Source organism: Equus przewalskii, chromosome 7 (genome assembly GCF_037783145.1).
Source record: "Equus przewalskii isolate Varuska chromosome 7, EquPr2, whole genome shotgun sequence".
NCBI lineage: Eukaryota > Metazoa > Chordata > Mammalia > Perissodactyla > Equidae > Equus > Equus przewalskii.
This window is the reverse complement of record NC_091837.1, coordinates 33610517-33637007: the sequence shown is the minus strand read 5'-3', so window position 1 is coordinate 33637007 and position 26491 is coordinate 33610517. Positions and strand designations below refer to the sequence as shown.

The following is a 26491-nucleotide window of genomic DNA, read 5'->3' as shown; positions in this document are numbered from 1 at the left end:
GATGAGAAGATGCTTGACAACATCAGTCATCAGAGAAACGCAAATCAAAACCACAAGGAGATACCACTTCATACCCGCTAGGATGGCTAGAATGAAAAATTCTGATAATAGCAAGTGTTGGTGAGGACACAGAGAATTCTGAGTCCTCACAGTACATTACTGGTGGAAATACAACATGGTGCAGCTGCTATGGAAGACAGCTTGGCAGTTCCTCAATGATTCAACACAGAGTTGCCATAGGATCCAACATACATCCAAGAGAAATGAAATATATGTCCACACAGAAACTTGTATGTGGATGTTTATGGCAGCATTATTCATAACAACCAAAGGAGGAATCAACCCAAATGTCCATCAATGGATGAATGGTTAAACAACATGTGGTATATCCATATAATGAAATATTATTCAGCCATAAGAAAGAAGGAAGTACTGATACATACTACAACCTGGATGAATCATGAAAATATAATGTAAGTGAAATAAGCCAGTCACAAAAGACCACACATTACATGATTTCATTCTTTAAAAGTCCAGAATAGGGAACTCCATAGAGACAGAAAGTAGATCAGCTGTTGCTTGGGGCCGGTGGGAGGAAATGAGGTGGGAGGGGGCAGTTTAAGAGGATGATAGCCAAAGGGTATGGGGTTTTTTGAAGTGATGAAAATGTTCTAAACTTGATTGCATTAATGGTTGCAAATATCTGTGAATATACTAAAAAACACTGCATCATACACTTTAAATAGATGAACTGTATGATATGTGGATTATATCTCAATAAGGTTGTTAAAAAAAGAGAGGAAGGGCTGGCCCCGTGGCCGAGTGGTTAAGTTCACACGCTCCGGCTGTGGCAGCCCAGGGTTTCGCTGGTTCAGATCCTGGGCGTGGACATGGCATGGCTCATCAGGCCACGTTGAGGTGGCGTCCCACATGCCACAACTACAAGGACCTGCAACTAAGATATACAACTATGTACCGGGGGGATTTGGGGAGATAAAGCAGAAAGGGAAAAAAAAAAAAAAAGATTGGCAACAGTTGTTAGCTCAGGTGCCAATCTTAAAAAAACAAAGAGATGCAAAAACAAATGAAAAAAAGAAATGCAGTGCTGATCCATGCTACAACATGGATGAACCTTGAAAACATTATGCTAAGTGGAAGATGTCAGACACAAAAGACCACACATCACGTGCAATTCCATTTATATGAAATGTCCAGAATAGGTAATTTCATAAAGACAGAAAGTAGATTAGCATTTATCAGGGGCTATGGGGAGGGGGAAATAGGGTGTGAGTTCTTAATTGGTATGAGGTTTCTTTTGGGGATGGTGAAAATATTCTGAAACTAGATAGTGGTGATGGCTGTACAACATTGTGAATATACTAAAGCCAGTGAATTTTGAAATAGTTAGAATAAAAAATAATAACTAAAAATAATAACTAAATTAAAAATGGTGAATTTTATGTTGTGTGATTTTTTTCTCAATTAAAACAAACTAAAAGCATTTCTTTTCCCAGATTTAGAGTGCTGGTTCTATTGATCTGAAGTGCCTTTGCCCGTCATCAGTAAGGGAGTGCAGCCATTCACCGTGACTGTGACAGTCACAACACTTCCGCCTCACTGCCTTGGCATTTCCTGTTCCTTTCCCGGTCGAACATTCCCGTTTTCTTCAAAATGCTATCCATCCTTCAAGATGCAGCTCAAATGCCATTTCCTCCGTGAAGTCATCCAGTTTCCCATGTTGGAGCACAGTTCTTTCTCTTTTGCATGGTCCTGGCACATTGCACAACTGGTCTGGCATTTAACGCATATTCATGGCTCTTGTCTACATTTCTCTCCCACATTAGGTATAAGTTCCTTTCAGGGCAAAGTGAATTTTATGTATTTCTGCATCTATCTATCATGATCATCCTCAGATTAAATTAAAAAATAAAGATAATTCTAAAAGCTGTTTCCGTTATGCACCTCCCAAAACAACCTTGCTAAGGCAAAAGTTCTTTGGAATGCAACGAATTTACACAAAACAGCTTGAGGATTAGATATTCTTTTAGAATCCAATCGCTAAAGAAATCTCTTTCTCTATTTATTAGATATACTGGATTGCCCTTAAATCTAGTTCACAGGGACTAAAACATCGAATTCCAGCTTTTGTGAGAACCATTTTAGCCTTAAATACCTAACAGAATGTTAAACAATCTTTACAATAAGAGATATTTAAAGGACTTCAATCAAAAAGCACATAATTCAACAAAATGGAAAGGTCACAGTACTCTGTCATGGACACAATTTCCAGAATGTTTACAGTCACAGGACTGTTTGATACTTTGTGAGAATACAAAATGTTTGGTTCTAAATTGCACGCTATTTTGTGCCTCACTTTGAGAAATAAAAGCCAGGGTGGTACCAACATTTGCACGTCCATTCACTGCCGTTACCTCTCGTTCTATGGTCTTCCTCCTGAGCAGCTTTTTGACACTTGGGAGCTGCCTCTTGAACAGCATGGTGGCTTCATTCATTCTTCTGACTTGAGTGATCAAGAAAGATGGAACCTGGAGAGAAAGCACAGCTTGACTAGAAGGAAAACACTTGAATTCAATCCCCCTAATAGATTCGGTCTTCAGTAATGGTAACCAGGAACCACGGCATCTGTCCTAATAAAGATTAGAAAAATCTACTAGGATTCCTGCTTAAAAGGGAGAATGTGTTCAGGAGCAGCCCTAAAGAGTGGATAAAGATGCCACAAGCAACCTGGGATTATTTTGTCATATTTCCTCCCTGTGACTGCAGGCACTGCTTGCTCAAGGAGCCCTGACATTTCCTGGGTGCTTGTGGACTTCTGAGGAGAGGAGAACATCACAGGCATCGCATTGTTACTCACCTTCCACAAAATGTTCTGGTACTTAAGCGTCAGGCGGATGATGTGGGCTGCAGTGTTTGCTAACAGTAATTCTTCATAATCAGAATGTTTGCTTCTACTGAAGAAAAGGTTTGGCGCCATTACAGTAGAAATGTTCCATATACTCATTCGGTTTTTTGATTCGTTGGCAATCACTTTATTGAAGAATGTCATAAGGGCCTAACAAGAAACAGCACTGTGTCACACTATTGTAAATTATCAAAAGGCACCACTGGTTGCTGTCATTCATTTCTACACCCATTGACGGCACCTCTGGAAAACTGTCAGAAGTATAGAACGGTTAAATGTGTCACGTTTCCCTTTCATTGCTCAAAAACGCTAGTAAGAAATGTGAACAGCTTCTCCAATTGTCTGCTGCACAGAAGTAGCTCCATTTTTATGGAGTTCATTATACTGGAGTCTCTATAAATAAGAGTCTGCATTTCTCGGGGCTGGCCCCGTGGCCGAGTGGTTAAGTTCGCGTGCTCCACTGCAGGCGGGCCAGAGTTTCGTTGGTTTGAATCCTGGGTGTGGACATGGCACTGCTCATCGACCCATGCTGAGGTGGCGTCCCACATGCCACAACTAGAAGGACCCACAACTAAGAATATACAGCTCTGTACCGGGGGGCTTTGGGAAGAAAAAGGAAAAAAAATAAAATCTTAAAAAAAAAAAAGGGGCTGGCCCCGTGGCTGAGTGGTTAAGTTCTCGCGCTCTGCTGCAGGCGGCCCAGTGTTTCGTTGGTTTGCATCCTGGGAACGGACATGGCACTGCTCATCAAACTTTGATGAGGCAGCGTCGCACATGCCACAACTAGAAGGACCCACAATGAAGAATATACAAGTATGTACTGGGGGGCTTTGGGGAGAAAAAGGAAAAAAATAAAATAAGGAAAAAAAAAAAGAAGGAAGAGTCTGCATTACTTTATTTTCCTTTATCCTGAATAAATGTGATAAATATTAAAATTAAATAATAAACTCAGAAGAGAAAACCCTGCAGCTCCAATAAATATGAAATGCAGTGTTGTTGTGAAGGAAGAAAAGTAACTCTAAAAACACCCTTAATTTAAAGCACAACTATTGAGAACTATTTACTATTTCCTTGGGAAAGGAAAACTCTTTTTAAAAAACCTGAGTATCTCATTCCTTAGCCCAAAGGTAAACTCAAATGAGAATTTTTAAAAATTTTATTTTTGGGATATCATCTTTCTATTGCTTTTCAATTGTGGAATCTTCAACAGACCAAAGGAAAACGCTCACATGCAGCTGTTCTCAGCCTTAAAAAAACAAAAACAAAAAACATTTGAGAGAGCTTGATCAAAGTTTGGCTGAGCCACCAAAATATAGATGCTTATCAGAACGTTTTGAAATTCACCAAGAGGACTGAAATCCTAAAAGGAAAGGAAATGCTGTTCGGTTTTCCAAGATTGAATTGTGCTACAGTATTTGTAATGAGAATATGGGCAGCACATAATAGTAATAATAGGTAACGTTTATTCCAGGGTTTATTTTAAGCTGGGCATTATCCTTAGTACTTTATATAAATCCATTCATTTTATCATCATTCTAGACCCTGTGAGGTATTTCACAGGGGCTAAAATGTTGAGTTTCTTAATTATTATTAGTATGGTTTTATTAATGTCACTGAGGAAAGTAAGGTGGCAAGGGACTGAGCACTTTGCCCAGCATCAGTTAATTAAGTGGGAGAGCCAGGCTTTGACCCAAGGAAACCTGATTCCTGAGCCAGAGCTCTTCATCCGTACACCATGCTAGCTTCAATCTTCCTTCCAGCCACAATTTAGAATGGAAGAGAGAGAGCGAGAGAGCGTGTGTGTGTATCATCTTCACCAGTCCCGTGTTGTTTCTTGAGGATCTTCTATTAGAAATGCATCGAATTTGATAATTGCTGCATGCTAAGTTATACGAAAGGGTAGATGACATTTTGATCCACATATCTGATCCAGACAGTCTTTTGTTTTAGTCTTTTTTTTATAAAAGAACACTGTTCAGACAAAGCCAAAAACCAAGCAAATAAGTTTCCAGCTTTTGAAAAGTTACCAAATTGTATTAAAAACGGACATTCTTATGCCATAGGCAATCCCCATCCTTGGGCTGAGGGTACACTATAATTGACATAGACGTTTTCTCTATGTAGGAGGAAAGGTCCTCACCAAATTGAATGTCTGATAAGAGGAAGCACTAAGAATCATATTTGTTTTCAGCATTATGTTTACTGGCCTCAAAATGACAGGCTCTTTTCAATTCATCCTTACCTCAATTTCATTTCAAAGATTCCAAACACCTGTTGTACTTATGCAAATTTCCCATGTACACAGAGTCAATATCAAAATAGCAAGAGAAACTGATTTTTATCAACATATGGCAAAGAAATGAATTTGAAATAAAGGGAGAGATATTTGGGATGAAGAACTACGGAATATGATTCTATCAAATGTTCTATTTTATGTTAATGGAGAAGTCACTTTTCTGAGTGTAATTTTACTAATCCACAAAATGACAAGATCCTATTAGGTGACCTCTAAAATTCTGAGATTCTAGAATTCTTTAAATTGAATTATCTTCATAAATTGTAAGGCACGAACATTTTAGAAATTCATTTAAATCAGTGATTTCAAATTTCCTCGCCAAAGATACTGCTCGGATCTCAGCCACCAGACCCAAGTGAGCAGCTGAGGACCAACGACGACAGAGCTTTAACTCTACAACTGACATAATGGTCTCATTGATTTCTGACATCATTCAATTCAAGTCTTCCATTTGTACTTCTCCTGCTCCTAACCCCAGCCCGGTGCCTGGGATGTCAGAGACACTCAATATCTCCTAATAGATTGAATGAATGAAGCGAAAGTGTTCAAAGAAGATTCTAGGATTTAGATTCTTTCCTGTCTTCCTCAGGAGAACAGCAGTGGGAACACGGAAAGGCAAAAGGTTTGCAGCATGCTAAGCTGGCTTAGTAAATTGTCATCTCGGTTCTCATTTTTCCATCCGAGCCATCTCCTCTGATCAGTAAGAGCCAATGACAGAGCATGAGGTTGATCAACGTACCTGGGCTGTGTCCCTGTTGGCATCAGGCAGCGCCATGACCATGAGGTGTACGGCTTGGAACTGCACTTTGATGGGAGGCTCTCCTAACAAGAAAACAGAAATAACCACTCATTTGGAACAACACTGACGCATTCTGACAGCGTTTCTTGCTAACAGCTGGCAGCATAGGAGGGCTCCTGACAGCTTTCCGTGGTAAAGACTCAGGTTTTGTGCCCGACAACGTAAATTTGTTGGTTGCACAGCAGTCTCAGTCTATCAACTCCTCTTTTACAACCCACGATGCCATTGTAGAGGCAGGTAGCCAACGAGACCTTCTAAATAACTCCAGATTTGTCCAACGTTTCCCTTTTCAAAGTACTGTTACAGACCTTGCTTTACTTTTATGCTATACACAGAAGGCCTGATGCTGAATTCAAGAGAAAAGAAATCTTGCTTTCACATAATGAGGAGCAAAGTATAATTATCAGGAGCACAGATGCCAGAATCAGGCTCAAATCTTGCATCTACTACTGAGTCACTGAGTGACATGGGCAGACTATTTACGTAACACCTCATAGCTTCCATTTTATCACCTGTAAAATGGGAGTAGTCACCACACCCACCTCCCGGGGCTGTTATGCAGATTAAATGAGTTAGCCTGTGTGGAGTGTTCTCATCAGTACCTGCACAGATGTTGAAGGAAGATCTGTCTAGATCTGAGATGGACATTTGGGGAAGGTGACTGTAGTTTGATCTTTGGGGATTCTTGAGTATTTTATTCCTGACAATGACGGAAGATGGCGCCATTGGGTGGGTTTATACTTGTGTTCTCAACGCTGGCTCTTTTCCCAGTTTAAGGAAAGGATTTTAGGGATTCCAGCCACAAATGGATAATCCACAACTAGCTGTGCTGAAAATGTGAGTATAGCAGGGCATCCAGGCCTCGCTCTGTCTGTACTCTCCTCACAATGGCCTCGCAGTGGGGAGTTCCGGGCGGAAGCAGTATGTTCCAATCCTGGGGGAGTTCTCCAGTTGACAAAGCTCTATCTACTTAAATTCAAAGGATAAAAGGCAGGCAGCTGCCTGTAAAGTTACTTAGCTTTACGGTAGTGGAAACACTCTCGTGACAGGCTACTAGGTTACACGAGGCTGTGTGCACCTGAGTTAGCAGTACTTGACTGATGTATATGGCCAAGAAATGAAGAAACAGTTGGAAGGAGTATTTATAGAATCGTATCATATTGCCTCAGTACAATCCCTATGTGGATTTTTAGAAATTTATGTCAACTTTGTAAACAAAAACGACACAGGTCCAGGATGTTCTTGAAAATAGCTAATGCACATTGACATAAATTTGCCCGAATAACAGGAGTTATCAGGAGAACATCTCGGTACAAAGCATTTAGGGACAAATAAGGCATTATTTTAAAATATAAAGTGCTGGCGAAGGGCTATCTATAATCTTCCAATGCAACCCAAAAAAAACCTCTGTTGGGGGTGGACCACAGATGCAGATGCAGGCTCTGTCTTTCCACCAGTTTCAGAGGAATTATGAAGTTCTCTTTAAGATTAAAAAATCTAAACTAGCAAATAATCCATTTTCATTTTCCTTAGGAAACCTGGCTCTCCCTTGTTTTCTGGTTAATAGTTGGTAGTTAATTCATTTACTGCATCCTAGTTAAGAGTGTTTATTTTCCTGAGGTCATTATATTATTATAGTCAGGCGTTGCTTACCGATGGGGACACATTCTGAGAAATGTGTCGTTAGTAGATTTTGTCACTGTGTGAACATCATAGGGTGTACTTACACAAACCTAGAGGGTAGAGCCTACTACATGCCTAGGCCGCATGGTACTAATTTTATGGGACCACCATAAATGTCATTGACCAAAATGTTGTTATACGGCACATGACTGTATTTTTCCAGAGAGCTACTAAACTTTCATGAAAGTATCTTAAGATATGATTGATGAACTGTCCTTTAATTTTATGGGCAGTTTTTGGGCCACGTTTAAAAAGAAGAAAGAGAAAGTAATTACACGAGTGGAAATGACTCTACATTCTCCGAATTCCATTTTGGAGTACAAAGAAGGGCAGCTTAAACACACACACACACACACACACACACACACACACACGTCCACAGTTCTCCTTTCAGAAAATCTCCTTACAACTAGCGCTTACTCTAGGCGGCAAAAAGGCCATTTCCCTGCTGGGAGCAGCCCAGAACTCTGGGCTTCCTGCAGGCTTGGTGCTATCACATCAATCATTGCAATATAGTAGTTTCCACTTTCAAAATCATACAAAGAAATGTGGACTGCTCTGTGAACCTTTTCAGACTATCTTCCAGAGCCTCTCCCTTCAAGGGAATGCAGTCAGATAGGGAACAATGATGTTAAGGGGAACTAATTTCTTTGCACACTTTTCTTAAATATGATTCTCTGAACAGGTCTGGCATTAGAGGTTTGACTCCTCCTTGCATGATTTCACAACACCAAACAAAAACAATCCTCTGTGGCGGTTCGTACTGATGAATTGTTTAGTATATAAACCAGAGGCCAAGGCAAAGCTAGTAACCCGGGAGCCCATTCTCCAGGGCAGCAAAAACCTTTCTTTACAGAAAACCCTGTGTCTTTCAGACTTACAAATAAAGGAGGCAATTCTGTTTCTGGCACAACTGAGTAAGCTCCTCCACGATCAAACTCCCGAAGACAACAAACTGGACAAAGTACAAAAAACAACTACCTGAGGCAGTGAAGGATGGACAAAAGCAGGCAGACCTAGGAGAGGACTGGACGTTTCAAATTAGGGAATGGCACAGGGAGAATGTCCCATTTTTCTAGCTTTTAGTTTGAGGTCAATGCTGCATGAGGTGGCTAAAGCTCCCAAGGAAACCCCAGTCTTTCTGGCCTGAACAACTAGACGACAGAGGTCAGAGCAACAACAGCCACTGGGAAGTTATGGGAGAAGCCCAGGAAGGAGAGGTCAAGAGATGGAAGATCCTGATTCTGCACAAAATTCACCGAAATCTTAGCTGACCCATGAACCATGCATGTGTGGAGTAGCACAAGTAAGAACTGTATAACTGAAATGGGAGTGAATTGAGCTGCCGTGCAAAAGACCGTTGTTCATTTGAGTTCAGCCATGCAAACTGTCTGCTTAAAGATAAACAAGCAAGAACAAAAACAACACAAAACCCTCACTCTGTGGTGAAATATTACAGAATGCAGAGTCTCCAAAACACAGTGTTCACAATGGTCAGAATGTAATTGAAACTTACTTGACATATAAGAGTGACCCATTCTCAAGGGATAAGACAATCAACAGAGACAAACCCTGAGACGACTCAGATGTGAGAACCAGTAGACAAAGATTTTGAAGCAGCTATCATAACTATGTTCAATAATGTGAAGACAAATATGCTTATAATGAATGAAAAGATAGGCCATCTCAGCAGATAAATAGAAAATCCTTAAAAAGCACCAACAGAAAATTGTAGAACTAAAAAAATACAGTATCTGAATTAAAAAAAAAATGAAGGGAACTAGCTCCTCTCTCTTTCTCTGAAAGTTTCTCTCATAAAACAAAAATGCTACATCTTACAAAGAAAAGAGATATTGGTCACAGACAAAGCCTAGAAAAGAACTGCCTCGCTTCTTGCATTCTATTCTCTGAAGACACAAAGGATTATTTTATGAATCTGGATTAGTTAAAAATTTTAACGATTTGGAACCTACTAATTTTTAGGACAAATTTTGTCATACAACTCAGGATCTGATTCTCATTTTGTCTCACTGTGGTGTGAGGACTTCACAGTTCTGGCTGTACACAGGCAGGTGCAGTTGCACTTGTTAGGTTCACATAGTGTTTAAAATTTGCATTTGTAGCTAACATTTTCAAAAGCTGAGCAGTGGTCAACCCATTTTTTATGGGGTGTATTCTCTCAATCTGGCCACAGCCCTTTTCTGCCAATGTAGAATCACCATTTACTTAACATGCTTGTACATATTTTGGTTTGACTACTCAAGTTAGTAGTCAAAGCCCCCACTATCTAGCTCATTCTACTTTTCTAAATTTCTTTCTTGTCGCACCCTCCATAATACTCAACAGTTAGGCTGAAGCCATGCCCAATTATTCCCCTACTGCCAAACACAATACACACATTCCAGTCTCTATGATATTATACAAGTACTTCACTTAAGGCCTAATCTATATGACTTTGTAATTTTCAGAAACACTTTGATATTGTAATTTTCAGAGACAAAACACCTTCTTGCAGCATTTATTGTGTGCTATACCATCAGACTCAGGACCTTAGATTTGAAAAAGAGAGATATACTTTATTTCTTGAAGGACTGTTACACATCAGGCACATTCTAGATGTCTTCATTCAATATGCACAACCCTGAGAAGTAGTTATTATTTGTAATTTACAGGTGCAGCAATGAAGCTCAGAAAGGTTGACTGCATGGTTAACAGATGATTGAGCAGAAATTCAAACCTCAAGAGCCTGGTCTTTCTGCAAACCTCTCTACCTTTTAAGGATTATAAAACCCTCTAACTCATCTCTACCAGACTTAGATATATGAATACGGTAGAGAGATGACTGTTTACCATCGCACTCAATATTTCACCGAGCGCTGCCAGGAAATAGCAAATCTATGCCTCTATGATCACATTGGATTATGAGTCTTTCTTCTGCTCTGTGTCACTGTGTTGACCTTTTATCTTAGTCCATTCACATTTCTTCCACCTACTTTCCATTAGAGTGATGAAGGCAGGTATATATTCCACAGGGAAGAGAGAGGTGGGTAGTTCTCTGAAAAACGCTTTCAACATTACTGCAGCTTCTCTATGGCACATTTTGTCCCATTTAAATTTATCAGCATTAAACTTGGCATCCAGTTCTTCACGGTATTGCTGAAAATCAAGGAAAACAGTCAATGTTCAATGAATTTTTAGTACCAGACCCCCCTTTTCCCCTTTGAAAACTGAATTACATAAACTATTTTTGTAAATAGATTGAAAAGCCAATATCTAACTAACTTTTTTCAGCACAAGAATTAAAATAGCTCATTCTGATTGAATTTTTAAAAACTGTCTTCTAAAATCCTTTTAGAATAATGTTAATCTTGAAATAACTTGCTAATTCAACTCAAATATAAAAGTTCTTTACTCAGATCATAGTTTCACTAATGTGGTTTGGCAGAATATAACCTATCCCCACGTGATGAATGCACTGCTGGATTCTGACAAAGCCATTTCCCTTCTTTCCTGATCCTTTCCATCTGCCATCCCGTCAGCTATTTCTAAATTAGACCACGAATGCATGCCTCTCAGCTCGTGCACACACAGAATGAGAACCATCCCAGTAAGAGAACTCTGACCTCACTGCAACACGCGGACCGATGACACCCCCCAAGAGCAGGTGCAGCAAAGCTGGATGCCAAGACGTACGCGTTTCCCACGTTTGCACGCTTGCCTAATCCTTCATAAGGTTTGGAATACTGTGTGAACACTTCAAAAAATTCTCTAGGCCTCCATAAGTAGTACTTGAGTTATACATTTTACATTGTCAATTCATCTGATTATCAGTCCACCCGTTCTCCATCTCTCTTTTTCAAAGTCAAACTCCTTTTCTACCACTCCCTTGATTGACAGAGTTTACCTTTAACACCAGGCAGTCATAGTCAGTTTGACTCCCGACTGACACTAACTGCTCCAAAAAGGATACTTAAAAAGAGAACTGTGAAACCCTCAGTTTCCTTCAGGCCTCTACTTGATTCTCACGAGAACCCTAATTCTTCCAGCCTTGAACATGCACAGCCACAGTCAATTCGCACCTCTGACCTTTTCCTTCCAAGGAGTGGCCCATCCACCAGCCCACACACAAATGTTCTCATGGCTCCCAGAGCCTGCCAAACAGTGGGCTCCCTGGCAGGATGTATCTCTTACTGAAAAACGGACATGATTCTGAGCCACCCTCTAGCCCCTACTGATGATAATGAAAGGGGATTTTCTTCTTGCCCTTGAGAAGCTCTCAATCTAACAGCACTAATGCAGCTAATCAAGCAACCCTTTGCTGATAAGTACACTTTGTAATGCATTGAAGCATATATATAAAGCCCCTCCTAGAATAAAAGAGAGAGAGCATAGGCCCGGCTCTGGGAAGAGAAGGATGCATGAGATCCATTCTTTGCCTTTAGGCATCTTGTAGTCCAGTGGATGCAACTATTTCATGAACTCATAATGCTAATTCAGGGTGTCAAATGCTATAAGAAAGGTCACCGATTGGGTGTTATGCAGTCATGAAAGAGGAGAACTGAACTCTGCTGGGGCCAAGTGCTGAAAACTGGTGAGGAGCTTGCCAGGGCAAGAGGAAATAGAAGGATACTCTGGATAGAAGAAAGTGCTCAAGCAGTGACACAAACGCAAGGAGACCCAGTGGGTCTGGGAACTCCAGTTAGCTCGTGTTGCTGGAGCGTCGTGTACATGGAGGAGAGGGGAGAGAGAGAGACGGGGGAGCGGACCAGAGCACATCCTAAGGGGACTGGACTTCATTCTGAAAGCAATGAGGTAACATGGAACATTTCTAAGCAAAAGAATAAGAAGGTGGGATTTATCTTTTCTGACAGGCAAATGGAAAAGTGATTTGGAGGAGTATGGAGCTCGACGCTGGTTGGGGAGCAGGCTGGAGGCAAGGAAACCAGTTATCAGGCCAAGGCACCATTTCTGGTGACAGACAATCGAGGACTAACCTGGATAAACAGTTGTAAGATACAAAAGAGAGGTGGCATTTAAGAAATGCCCATGATGGAAAATTCTCAAGAATCAGTGATGTATTGAATTTGAGACTTAGAGGGAGAAATAACAGTCCAAGATGCTTCTCAGATTGCTGGCTGTGGTCACGGGCAGACGGAGGGGTTGTGATAGGAGACAGGAGGAGGAGCAAATGCTTTCCAGCCACTGCCTGGAACCACCGCGGGGAAGCAAAGGAAAGTTGTTTTTCAAGTGGGCAGGAAGCACCAGCGAGAGCAGAATAATCCCAGCTCATTTCCCACATCCCTCTGCCAGAAGAAGCTATCTGAAACACTAACGTGACCATCATTTGAACTGTCAGAGGTTCCCTGTCACTCAAGAGGCAACATGGCTCCAGTGACAGGAGTAGGCTCCATAACGAGGGGCTCTGAGTTTTTATCCCAATTCCACAACTGACTAGTTGAATGGTCTGTACCTCTAGTTTCTCACTGTGTAATAGGGACATTAAAATGACCACACAGAGATTAAATCGGATAATATAACTAACACTAGGGTGCAGTACCTGCCGTACAGTAAGCGCTCAGTAAATGCCGGCTGCTCTTTACTCCCCCCTCCTCTTGGTCTCTTAGAACCTTTAGTATTATTACTGTGGGAACCCCATGCGTATGTGGTGTGGATATCTGGGTAATGATAGCACTTCATCTTGTCTAGATGGCCAGTATAAAACAAGACTGAGAGAAAGAATGTCCTCTCTTGGTTTCGACCAGAGCAGATTGTGCACCGTAGGAGCAGAGCTGACATTTCCATGGTCCCAAATGTGAAACCACATAAACCAGGCATTGACTTTACCTGGCCAAAGACAGGGAGCATTTAAAGATTAAAGAAGTCACGTTTTCTGTCCAGTATTAATGAGAACACTAGGCAAGGGTCAGAAGCCATGTCCTTAAATCTCCTGTGAGCAAATATACAGCCTGCTTCTATTTCTGAGGTAGTTTTATAAAAATGACCCACCTTCAGCTTCCAAAGCCGGTTCAGGAAGGGAAACCAGCAGAGCAGGTAACGTAATTATAAAATGTTTAACGTGGCCTCAGAATAATTGAAACAAGTCAAAAAAGAAACTCTCGCACGGCAAACAGTCTGCCTTCCTCCGTAAAATACATTCCCTAGTGTTGACTCAAATTTCTGTCATTTTGGAAAAGAAAATTACTGAAAACACCAAAGCGCTGAATTGCTTCCAAATGGTCTGCGGCCTCGCACACAGGAATGGGCTCCGCTGCTGTGCGCCCCGTTGGCGAAACCAGCAGCGTCCCCTCAGGCTGCTGCCCTGCCGTCCTTCCAGGCCCCGAGCACAGACCCGGCCGGACTGTGCACAACGAGACACTAATGTCAGTGTCATCCACTTGGCACAGTTTGAGGATGACTATAATGGAGGGTTTTTTTTAACTTTCTTTCCCTAACCACATTCCTTGAAAAAATAGTCTAACAGATCAAATTACAGAAAACGAAAAAAGTTTAAAGTTTGAACAACGGAGAAAAAATAAAGACCCCTTTAATATATCAAGTTACAACATCTTTCTAACGGCAATATCCCCTGTTTCTATTCACTGGCCCAGATTCCTTTCACACTGGCTTGCTGGGGCTCCCACCATGAAAACATCTGGATTACATTTTTTGCACTAACAAGAGATGGAATAAATAGGCTGAAACTATAGAAATCTGATAGGGGAGGAAAGGGCCTTTCCCAATACGTGGTGCAGGAGCGCACGTGCCTAGAAGAACACTTGGAAGGAGTTATTAGCCTTTGATAAGCATTTTCAGTCGAAGATTAGCTAAAGAAAAGTAACTTCTGCTATGATTTTAAATTTCATGCAACAAGATATGTCGTGTGATGTTTTCTCCTTTTGATAATTTTGAAAAAGAGAATTTTACATCATACTCATTATGCTTTTCACACACACAGAAGCCAGTAAAAATACATGCACATACAGCTTGCCGACTATGGAAGGACGTTCAGAGGGATGGAGTCTAATTCTGCTCAGGAAATTCATTTCTCTGACTTCATTTTGGTTCTCTGACTCTACAGATTTAACCCAAGATTTAACCAAAACTAGCGAGAGCTTCCACCCTCAGATTTAGGCCACATCTACTCAGAAGTATATACAGCAACCATACCTACGAGAACCTGAGACAAAAAGCAGATTCATTTTAGAAAGTAAGAGTCTAAAGGAGGCATTAGAGTTTTCCTCCCTTCCAAACGAACTTATGCCAGCGTGAGCGATGTCGGCTCCCAGGGAAGTCACAGCCCCTCAGTGCCCCAATCCTTCTGCCTCTGCAGGGCGGTGCACTGCTCAGATCTCCCTTCAAAAGAGGGCGTGCTGTCCATCCGCAGACAACCCAGGTAGCTGAGTGCATGTCAGCACCTTCTCTTCTGCCTCATCACCTCTTCACAGGAAGCCCCAGCAATGACTCGTGCCGCGTGGAGGCCTGGGCCGGCCCACCCCGCCCAGGGCAGGGCTGCTCCCCAGGGCTACCCAGCAGTCCTGCCTGTGGTCTGAGGCTCGGCCTGCCCAGTCCTGCTTCCTCTCCTTTATCCTTCAGAAGCCCTATCCCCCAGCGACCCTTTCTCCTAACCCCGTTCCAGCATCTGCTTTCTGAGGATTCCAATACACACAACCTATCTATCCTGTTTCCACCTAGAAAAACACCCCATCCCACTGCTATCTAAAAACTCTGAGACTTCTGATACAAATAGAATTTCCCAAAACATGTGCCAAAATGAATTAATGAAGAGATGCTTTTCTGCCTCCACACATCTCCTTTTAATAATTCTAAATACAACCAAGTGCACTTTTCCCTTACTCTGAGACTTGTTTCTCAAAGATGCCTCATTTAGAACTGCTCAGGTTTTCATGTCTGCCAGGGAAGAACTCTTCATCGTGGATACCCACCAGTGGTATCTTAGAGAAATTTATGAGAAAGCTTTTCTTTCTAAAGATTCTTTCCTTACTGTGCTGTAGAGTTTGCCACCACATAGAAGTAAGAAAGCAAAGTAAAAGGATCACATTGCACGGGTGGTTTTACACGTAGAAACCAACATTACCTTAAATGGAACTGCTTAGAACTGCTGAGTGAGTATTCTAGTGGTTACGGCCATTCCTACAAATCCGCATAAGGCCTTTCAGTAAAAGTGGGGCCAAAAAATGTTTCTAAGTTTAAAGCAACTGATAATGGAAAAAAGGGCTCAGCTAATATTGGCTTAGTGAATTCCATGACTGAGAGGAACACAGCAAACAAAAGTGTTTAACCCCAAGACAATGATGGGACATTTTAACTTTTCCAAACTAAAGACAAGCAGCAGGGTTTTTTGTTTGTTTGTTTCTTTTGGTGAGGAAGATTGGCCCTGAGCTAACATCTGTGCCAATCTTCCTCTATTTTGTATGTGGGATGCTGCCACAGCATGGCTGGTGAGTTGTGTGTAGGTCTGTGCTCAGGATCTGAATCTGTGAATCCCAGGCCACCGAAGCGGAGGGTGCAAATCCAACCACTACGCCACCAAGCCAGCCCCCACAAGCAGCAGTTTTGTGGGTTTTTTGTTTTTTGTTTTGGTGAGGAGCTTACATTGGTCCCCATCTTCCTCACTTTGGTATATGGGACACTGCCATGGCATGGCTGGACGGGTGGTGCGTAGGTCTGTCTGCACCTGGGATCCGAACCTGCAAACCCCAGGCCACTGAAGCAGAGCTTGCAAACTCAACCACTACCCCACCGGACCAGCCCCAAGCAGCAGTTTTTGATGGTGAATCGATGTGTTATTTTGTTGTTGTCTTTTTTATTTATGTTGTTTCAATTTAAAAGGATACACGATTCAGGATCACGGAACACCATTTAATCATAGGTATTGAGGAATACTGACAAGACCAAGTGATAATACCTACAACGACAACAAAGGATTCGATACCCGAGGCTGACGTGGACTGGGTCTAGCTGGCTTAGAACTCTAACGAGGAAGAGAGAAGCGTTCGGTACCTTGACTTTGGCAGTACATCCTGAAAGTCGAAAAATTCCTTCAGATTCCAGACCCGACTCCTCAACTTTCTCAAAAAACTAGAAAGCAATGATATATTACAAAAATAAATAGTTCCTTATGATCACAAACATCTGAAATAACACTGATGATGACCACAATTGATAAATTACCAAGCATGTCTACGTGCCTGGTACTGGAACACTGTGGGAAAGGCTCACAGCCACCCGACGAGGTTCGCATTGGCCTCCAGTTTGCAAATGAGGAAGTGGGGCCTCAGAGCTGTTATATCACTTTCCCAGGACCAAGCTCAAAAGTAACGGCCCCAACTCTCCCGAGCTGTGCTCACACCATACTCCCCACTTAACTGTTTTAAGAGTGGGTTACTACGTCTCTCTCTGCAGACCGACCAGTAGGAAAAGATTCTAAATTTACTACCATTAGTTGCAACCTCTCTGGTTAAGAAACTAAAGGAATTCTAGAAATCTGACCAAGGAATTAGAAATTGTAAATGTTTCTAGCTCTCGTGAGCTCTCATGGTGGTGATAATGGTGTTAAAATAATAATAAACACTAACACGTATTGTGCACTTATTGTGCTTCAGATCTGAGCCTCAGCACTTCACATACATGTACTCAATCAACCCTCACAATAACCCTATGAGGCAGGTGCTCTCAGTACCCTCACTCCACTGCCAAGGAGACTAAGGCGTGGAAAGGAGAAATGACTTGCCCAGTTCACACAGCAAGAGCAGGATCCAGAGTTCTTGGTATTTTCCCTTCAAGAAATGATTTTCCCTTCAAGAAATGATGGAACTAAGATAGTTCTTGTAGGTATGAAGAGAAATAGATATTTAGGAGGAAGAAAAGCTTCTCCCACAGGAGAGGAGAGTAATACTTCAAGCTGTCTTAAACGAGGAACGCTTCACGTTGGCAGTAACAATGGACAGCACTTACTGAGTTGCTTGCATATATACATCCAGATGCGGTTTAACCAGCACTTACTGTGCACCTTCCATTTGCTGAGTTCTGTGCTAGGTTTTTGCATCTATATAATAATATAAATTCACGTGTTGCATCTTCTTAGTCTTAGATTTTCATGCATTTTCTTCAAACTCTGTCTTTTCCATACAGGACAAAGGGCATAATTCTGGTTCTAATTGAAGGAAGGGAAGAACCTAAGAGTCACCACAAACGTTGTCACTGGATTGCGACTCTGCTCCTTTTGGCATTACCTCTTGCGGCTACATGTCTTGGGTAAGTGATCTCATCCTGCCACGCCTCAGTGGCCTCATCCATGGACAGGAGATGATAACACTGACCTCCTTGGGCTGCTCAGGGCTGACTACAAGTGAGAGGAGATGGCTGGCCCTGGCCGGCGCAGCCCTGAGCGGGGAGATGCCCTACAGAAGCCTCCTGTGCACACTGGCCCGTCGCCGGCATGCTCTGGGTCTCTGGGGCCATCCTCCCTGCTCCCATGGGCAGCCAAACTAATCCCTGATTTGAGGAGCTCAATCTGAGGTACTGGTAGCAAAATTTAGGAAGACAGTAAAGAGAGGTAGAATTGTTACTGTGAATAAGTGAGTACATGTTTTGAATAAGTAAGTACATGTTTCCTCAGTCAATATTTTTACGTAACATTTAAAATTCAGCAAGATTTGTAGTTAGGGCTTGAAATTTTAATTGTGCCACTGGATGTCACTGTTGAATAAATGCGTATTTAGGTAAACCAGTGTAAATTGTTGGCAATAAAAATGTGACATAAAAGCAAATGAGCCGTTCCCTAGTGGTGGTCACAGAGATATTAGCATACGATAATTCAGATTATATCACTGTCAAAACTTCCCAAACAAAAAAATCTTCTTTGTCTGAATGTGTCCTATCTTCCTAATTATGCCTAAAAAACCACCAGAATAAGCTGAGTTTTAGAATTTATTAAGCTTGTTTTTGGAAAATTCATTTAAATGATTGCACATACACATTTTAAAACTCCCAACCTATTATATATCTCAGCAAATACTTGTATGATCAGTAAGTGGATTGCTGAGAATTAATAGTCATCTTTTACCCCAGATAGAATAAACAAAAACACATACAAACACAGACATACACATAAGTAACATTTTTAAAAAGTTGGAGAAAATCTAACTGAAGGGAGCCATGCAGTAGAGCATCGGTGCCCCATCACGGGATGCTTGTGGTGAGACAGTGCACCGGGCCCCAAAAGTTCACAGCAAGGCAACTGGTGCATGTGCTTGTCCGGTATTACAGGGATGCAAGGAGGAAAACTGAAAATGGCCAAGGGCCTGAGTCCTAACAGGGCTGTAGCATCTTTAAATCAAGAGGAAATTCCTCAGCCGGTTTACAAATAGCAAATTGCAGGCTCTGCTAATTCCCCATTCATTTGCATTCTACTCACTTTTTGTAATACAAGGGGAACTTTCACTCCAGGGTCTTTCTTTCGGTCATTGTCCAGTAGGATTGTAAGTGGAACTCCAAAAATCCCATTGTCTTCATTGGAAAATAGTCGAGATAGAAAAAAGAATCAGAAAAGCACTATCTTATTCCAATATGTCAAAGGGTTAAAATCAGAGGAAATCACTCTTCTTAATTACCTCGCCCTTTTACTTTCTCTGATTTGTTTCTTTTCAGTTGAATTCCAAAGGCATCAAAAAAGGCCGTCAATTCAATGAGAGAGAGATGGCGGATTTTCTTCATGTCTTCAGTAGACAGATCTCCTGCTTCAGTTAGGCCAAATCTGGTTTTCTGAACAATAAATTTCTAAAATACATATTGAGGATATTTATTTGTTATGGCAAAGGAAAATTATTATACCTTCATTCACATGCCACCTGGACATTCTAAACCTGTACAGCAAGACATGCTATTTGCAAAAAATCTCTGAGGAACATGCTTCATCGTAGAAAGATTATGAATACGATTCTTAGAACATCTGCAGATCACTACTATCTGAATTAGAACCAAACCGTGGTCTGAAGCATACTGGACATTGCCATCACAACTGTGAAAACTGCTTTCTTCCAAGGAACACTCTGTATTGTCAGAAACACACCTCCCAGGCATCACACGGAATGGACATACCACGGCATGCATGAGACACGCATACACGGCACATCATCCAAGGACTCCCAGGAGAACTTCTGACATAGCTTTTTTGGGGGAGATGTCAATCCTTATACCAGGCCTCATCTACTCTCTTCTGCCTACGTCAAAAGACTGTAAGTAACGTCCAGTTGAAATGGATTGCACATGCTTGCGGAGACAGCAGTCAGTCTACCTTAAAAATCAAATTTAGATGATGCCAAATATTCTTAAAGAAGGAAAATGCACAGAACAGGCCAAAAAACCCTACTATCATTTTGAAGACAATGATATTACTATTCTACATTTCCACACTAGAAAACAAAATATACTAAAACGACAAAAAACCCTCAACAATCCTAAAATATTGTGAAGACTATAAGAAGTAAGACCTTTTAAAAGCAAGAGCTGGTTCTTATATAATACTCAATTATTAATATAAGTACTATATATAATAATAGTAGAATATAAGTACTATACAAGCGTAATATATAATTAACATATAAGTAAAACAAAAAATATAAGTAGTATATATAAATATATATATACATAAAGTATATAACAAATACTTTGTTTTCAGAAAACCTAGTATTTTGGAAAGGAAAACTGTCACCGTTTGCAGACGATATGATTTTATATATAGAAAACCCTAAACAATCCATCAAAAATCTATTAGAAATAATAAATGAAAACAGTAAAGTTGAAGCATACAAAAGCAACATACAAAAATCAGTTGCATTTCTATACACTAACAACAAAGTAGCAGAAAAAGAAATTGAGAATATATCTCATTTACAATTGCAACAAAAAGAATAAAATGCCTAAGAATAAATCTAACCAAAGAGGTGAAAGATCTGTATACTGAAGACTTTGTTCAAAGAAATTGAGGAAGAACAAAGAAATGGAAAGACATTCCGTGCTCTTGGATTGGAAGAATTAACATAGTTAGAATCCATACTTCCTAAAGCAATCTACAGATTCAACGCAATCCCTACCAAAGTCCCAAGGACCTTTTTCACAGAAATAGAACAAAGAGTCCTAAAATTTATATAGAACAACAAAAGACTCCAAGTAGCCAAAGGAATTCTAAGAAAAAAGAACAAAGCTGGAAGTATCACACTCCCTGATTTCAAAATATACTACAAAGCCATAGTAACCAAAACAGCATGGTACTGGCACAAAAACAGACACACAGATCAATGGAACAGAATCGAGAGCCCAGAAAGAAACCCACACCTTTATGGACAGCTAATATTCGACAAGGGAGCCAAGAGCATACGATGGAGAAAGGAGAGTCTCTTCAATAAATGGTGCTGGGAAAACTGGACAGCGACATGCAAAAGAATGAGGTAGACCATTATCTTACACCACGCACAAAAATCAACTCAAAATGGATTAAAGACTTGAATATAAGACCTGAAACCATGAAACTTCTAGAAGAAAACACAGGCAGTACGCTCTTTGACATTGGTCCTAGCAGCATATTTTCAAGTACCATGTCTGACTGGGCAAGGGAAACAAAAGAAAAAATGAACAAGTGGGACTACATCAAACTAAAAAGCTTCTGCACAGCAAAGGAAACCATCAACAAAACAAAAAGACAACCTAACAATTGGGAGAAGACATTTGCAAACCATATATCAGATAAGAGGTTAATATCCAAAATATACAGAGAACTCATACATCTCATTAACAAAAAAAGTAACAACCCAATTAAGAAATGGGCAAAAGATCTGAACATTTTTTCCAAAGAAGATACACAGAAGGCCAACAGGCACATGAAAAGATGTTCAACATCACTAATTATTAGGGAAATACAAATCAAAACTACAGTGCGATATCACCTCATGCACATAGGAACGGCTATTATTAATGAGACAAGAAACAAGAAATGATGGAGAGGATGTGGAGAGACGGGAACTCTCGTACACTGCTGGGGGGAATGTAAACTGATGCAGACACTATGGGAAATAATATGGAGAGTCCTCAAAAAATTAAGAATAGATCTACCATATGATCCAGCTATTCCACTGCTGGGTATTTACCCAAAGAACACGAAAACACAAATGCATGAAGATATATGCACCCCTGTGCTCACTGCAGCATTATTCACAAAGACTTGGAAACAACCTAAATGCCCATCAAGGGACGAATGGGTAAAGAAGATGTGGGATAGATATACAACGGAATACTACTCAGCCATAAGAAACGATGAAATCCAGCCATTTGTGACAACATGGATGGACCTTAGGGTATTATGCCAAATGAAATAAGTCAGAGGGAGAAAGTCAAAGACCATATGATTTCACTCATAAGTAGAAGATAAAAACAACAACAACAAACAAACCCACACAGAGAGTAGACTCGTGGTTACCAGAGGGGAAGAGGGGAGGGAGGGGGGAGAAAGGGGTGATAGGGCACATGTATATGGTGATGGATGGTAGTTAGTCTTTGGGTGGTGAACATGATGTAGTCCACACAGAAATCAAAATATAATGATGTATGGCTCAAATTTACATAATGATATAAACCAGTGTTACCTTGATAACAAAAGAAAGAAAATCTAGTACTGAAAAAAGGCTAAAGTAGAAAAATCCCATAGTTATTTAAATTACAAAGCTGTAAGTACACATTCTCCAGAGGGGTCCCCTAAGTTAGAGCTTCCTTGGGGTTTTTAAACCATCCACCAATTCACTCATTCATTCATTCATTCATTCATTCAACAATTGTTCCTTGGAACTCCAAGTATTTAAAAGTAAAACAGCAAAATGTAGGATGTGGTTTGGGACATACCTTGTGCTGTTAAACAATTAATTTTATCTTCTTTCTCAGACCAAGGTCCCACATAACAGTAACACTTAACAACAACAATATAAACAAAAACTGCCATCATTTATTGAGCACTTACCGTGTGCTAAACGCTACGCAAAATCCTCCATGGGAGTCTGACCTGCACCCCTGCTGAGCCAAACCTTGGGGGTGGGGGCAGCATCCGCTCTTGGACAGCTCTCTCTACAGATCCAGAGGGACTCCCCCTGAAGACAGAGGCCCACTGCACTCCCTCTTCTGCCCCAGAATGCCATTGTGGTCCCCAACACAGACGCTGCTCAGGGCCCAGAAGGGGTTTGGAGACTGACGCACACGTAGGTTAGTCCTGTTTCTGCCTCTTGCTGGCAGGAGCTTCGGATATGGGGCTGTGGACACATTACTTGGCTTCTTTGGGCCTCAGTTTTCTCAGCCGTGAAATGCGAGCAATCACTAGGGTGATTAGAACCAGAACTCCCAGTGCAGCGTCAGGCCCCTGGAAGACACTCAGCGAGTGACGGGGTTCTTGCCCTGGCCTCCTCTTCTGCTCCATCATGGGGTGTTTGCCCGGGAACAGTCCAGGCCACCTGGGACAAAGACTCTGTCTGGTTCTCAATGACTTGTTCCTTTAGCTCTGAAACTGTCTAAGCCCCCAGCGCTGATCAGCACAGAATACTCAGGGCTCCACAGCATGAACGCCTCGCAAAGGCGTTTATTGAGTAGCAAAGAGGTCAATGTGACAGAGTCGCTGCAGTGGGCTTTCAGGGTGCAACATCCTGGATATATATAATGAGGCCTTCAGGGTCATCAAGTATGGAGCTCTACTTGCACAGTCCATAATAATATTATAAATTCTTAAATTTGTTTCTGATGAATTTTTAGTGTCTGTTTTATAAGCTCTCGCTTCTCCTTGTTATGCCTGTAACTTTCTGCGGTATCCCATTCTCATATGTGGCTTCTAGAGCACAAGGAGTTAGACAGAGTCTGCACCAAGTAAAGTAAGGATATAAAGTGCATGACAGCACACGAGCCAGGTGGAAATCCTATTTCATCTATAAGACAGTATTCAAGCATACACCCTCTCAACTCTTCCTCAACCAAGGGCTGCCAGGTACAGCCAGGCAGACCGTGCACGGCACACGAAATGGTGCCCCCATCAGTGTTATGCAACACTGATGCCTGGCCTCTCCCCATCCCCTTGTGTACACATAAAAAAATTTTTTTTAAATCCTAGTTCGTCCCATGGAGAAGTCACAGAAAGACAGTAGAATAATCATGAAAGGTTTTACTCACAGTTAAAACATAGTCTTCTTTCTTAAAATCTGACTTCTTAAGTTTATTCCTTTTTGAAGCCTCTGTAACCATTTCTGAATAAGATACTTCAAAGGACAGCTCTTCAGCTTCTGGTGGAATGCTCTTTTCCAGATAATCATCATCTAAAAAACAAGGGATATAGAATATTTAATATGCCATTTAATCAGTCAAAACTATTTACTATAAAATAAGTACAAAATATTTACCAGTTAATCCATAAGCACATTAGAATTTTTCCGTGCAAGGAAAAGCATCAGACCCCCCAGAATGATTTCAACTAGACAATAATGTGGTATCATCAGACTGCCTAAGAACAAATCTCTACCATCGTTACCCAAACTTTCTATTTAAACTGATGTTTTAATTTTAGATTTTTATGTCTCATGAACAGCACTGAGGATTCTTAAAGGAAAGTCTAAAAAAGGGATATTTCTATATATTCTTATCATATTAACATTAAGTCCATCTAGACCCACTGTTGCTGCTCCTTGGGAAGCAGAAGCTTAAAGCAGAGGAAGAAAAGGTGGAGTCGACACTAGGATTCCTGCCGACTTTCACTCCTCTTGGTTTTTCCCCCAAACTGCAGAACTGCACCTCCTAAGATTTGTTCAAATTCAATTTGGACTTCATCACTAGGTTTGTTCGAGCAAATAAATGCAAATTCCTGTGAGTTGGTATTGTTACTGCTCTAGGATGACAGACATCAGGAAAGAGCTGACTAGGTGACAAGGGACGTCTCCCATAAATGTTTTCCTCAAATAGTTTGAAATTAAGGCAATTCAGATTCTTTGACCAAAAAACAAGTGACATCATTTGAGTAATCCTAAAATGTGACTTCTCACTACGATTTTGGCTTGCCATCTTGTTTCATTGCCTGGCAAAATTATGCATATGTTGTGAAAAGAGCTATTTGATTACAAAGAAAACAACTTCATCTCTTTAACCTCTTCTGTAGACTGTGACTAAAGAACAACCACATAGAACAAAAGGAACAAAAGACAGACATAATAGAGACCTAATTAATCTTACCTTAAAAGGTAAATGGAGAAATCTGTAAAGCAACAAATTTAAAATTCCAAACAGTAATGCTAATCAAAAACACCGTAAGTGGACACAGCAAGAACTGAGAGAATAGGAGGGCAGAGCGATGCCTTTCACTCACACACAGGCTCGCACTCGAGGCAGAGGAAGGTTAATCGTTGAATAATCCTCCAACTTCTGAAGGGGCTACGGACAGATTCTTGGAGAGTAGTGATTACATAGGCAGATGCCAAACCACCAGACTACTCCAAGTAGACTTCAGTCTTTTAGGGGCATGATTGGAACTGAATAACAGTGTGGCAGCAAATAGAATGATGTGGAATAACTTCTGGCAAATCCTTTCTCTTTGACTTTCTTTTTTTTTTTTTTTTTGGTTTATTAAGATGTAATCCACATGCCTACAATTCACTATTTAAAAGTGTACAAGTCAACAGTTTTTGGCATGTTCCCAGAGTTGTGAAACCATTAATCAATTTTAGAACATTTTCATCACCCCAACTTATTTGAATTTTGAAGCTAAGGCTGAAAGTATGGGGTTCTGTTGCATATGAGAAGGGTGCACATATTTAGAGGAAACTTTGAAGAATCACAAAAGTGTGGCCTTAAGAGGTCTGTTTCCTACAAGGAGGATTCGAGACGCCATACTGAGCCCATGTAGAGCGCCAACTTCTCAAGTGGAAGAGGTCCAGTTAACAGCCACCCCTGTCACCTTGTATGTCACAATCTCATCTGCTTCTGCATCTACTTGAGCACGATTAGAGATTCGAGGAAGTGGCCTACTTCCTGGCCTGCTGCAACTTTTAAGCAGATCCAGATTACTTGTGAAAGAGGCCCCACGTCAAAGACAAGTGAATAGGTTCTAAATGACATGGCAGTGGTGAAGGAGGAAAAGATTCTGCTTCCAGTTTGGCTCAATTAATTGTGTCTGGTGTGACAGAATGGGGTGTTTGGAGGTGAGTGGGCAGAGTGAGTGCTGGAGTGATGGAATCAAATGTGGAGAAAAACACACTTACGCTCTGCTTTTAGAAATTCACTGCTAACTGTATCTAGTGCCAGCACAAAAGCGAGACAACCCAGCTTAAGTTCTAGGAGGCTGTGTCACTCACCACTCAGTGCATTCTGAACGGACTGTCCAGGGTCCACCAAACCATTGGCATGAGCTCGTATATCTGGAATAGTCTCAAGGATAGACTATGAAACAAAGGAAGATGAACACAAAACATTTTACTATAAATACAGTCCACCTGACATTTGAAGCTGATTTATGTTCTGCAGGGCACAAGAATTCATTTCACTGAAAAGCAATTCTTGACGTCATAAAGGACCTGCATCTGATTTCTTTGTTTCTTCATTCAGTTCAGACCTGTACACTCACACAGGTTTCTCAAAAGAGAACTAAGTCAAGTTCAAAATAACCATGTCTTCTTGGCTCTTAAATATTTGTTGCTCATCCCTTTCCTAATATGTAGAATGACGATGCTTGACAAGACATAGTTCGACAGTTACGGTA

The 26491-nt window shown here is 41.0% G+C and overlaps 1 protein-coding gene across 6 annotated transcripts in view; it reads right to left on the bottom strand.

Annotated features, from left to right (window-relative positions):
• Window positions 1-26491, bottom strand: part of ARHGAP28 (Rho GTPase activating protein 28) — a 186283-nt gene that overhangs the window by 24488 nt on the left and 135304 nt on the right. For 4 of the 6 annotated variants that reach the window (XM_070629464.1, XM_070629463.1, XM_070629461.1 and 1 more), the window contains 9 exons: window positions 26088-26172; window positions 23920-24062; window positions 19335-19500; window positions 19139-19230; window positions 16723-16800; window positions 10695-10857; window positions 5959-6041; window positions 2876-3073; window positions 2433-2546 (listed from right to left, as the gene is read on the bottom strand). In XM_070629464.1, the coding sequence (XP_070485565.1) occupies window positions 2433-2546; window positions 2876-3073; window positions 5959-6041; window positions 10695-10857; window positions 16723-16800; window positions 19139-19230; window positions 19335-19500; window positions 23920-24062; window positions 26088-26172 (1122 nt within the window). The remainder of the gene's footprint in view (window positions 1-2432; window positions 2547-2875; window positions 3074-5958; window positions 6042-10694; window positions 10858-16722; window positions 16801-19138; window positions 19231-19334; window positions 19501-23919; window positions 24063-26087; window positions 26173-26491) is intronic. The other 2 variants (XM_070629460.1, XM_070629462.1) reach the window with 1 other exon arrangement.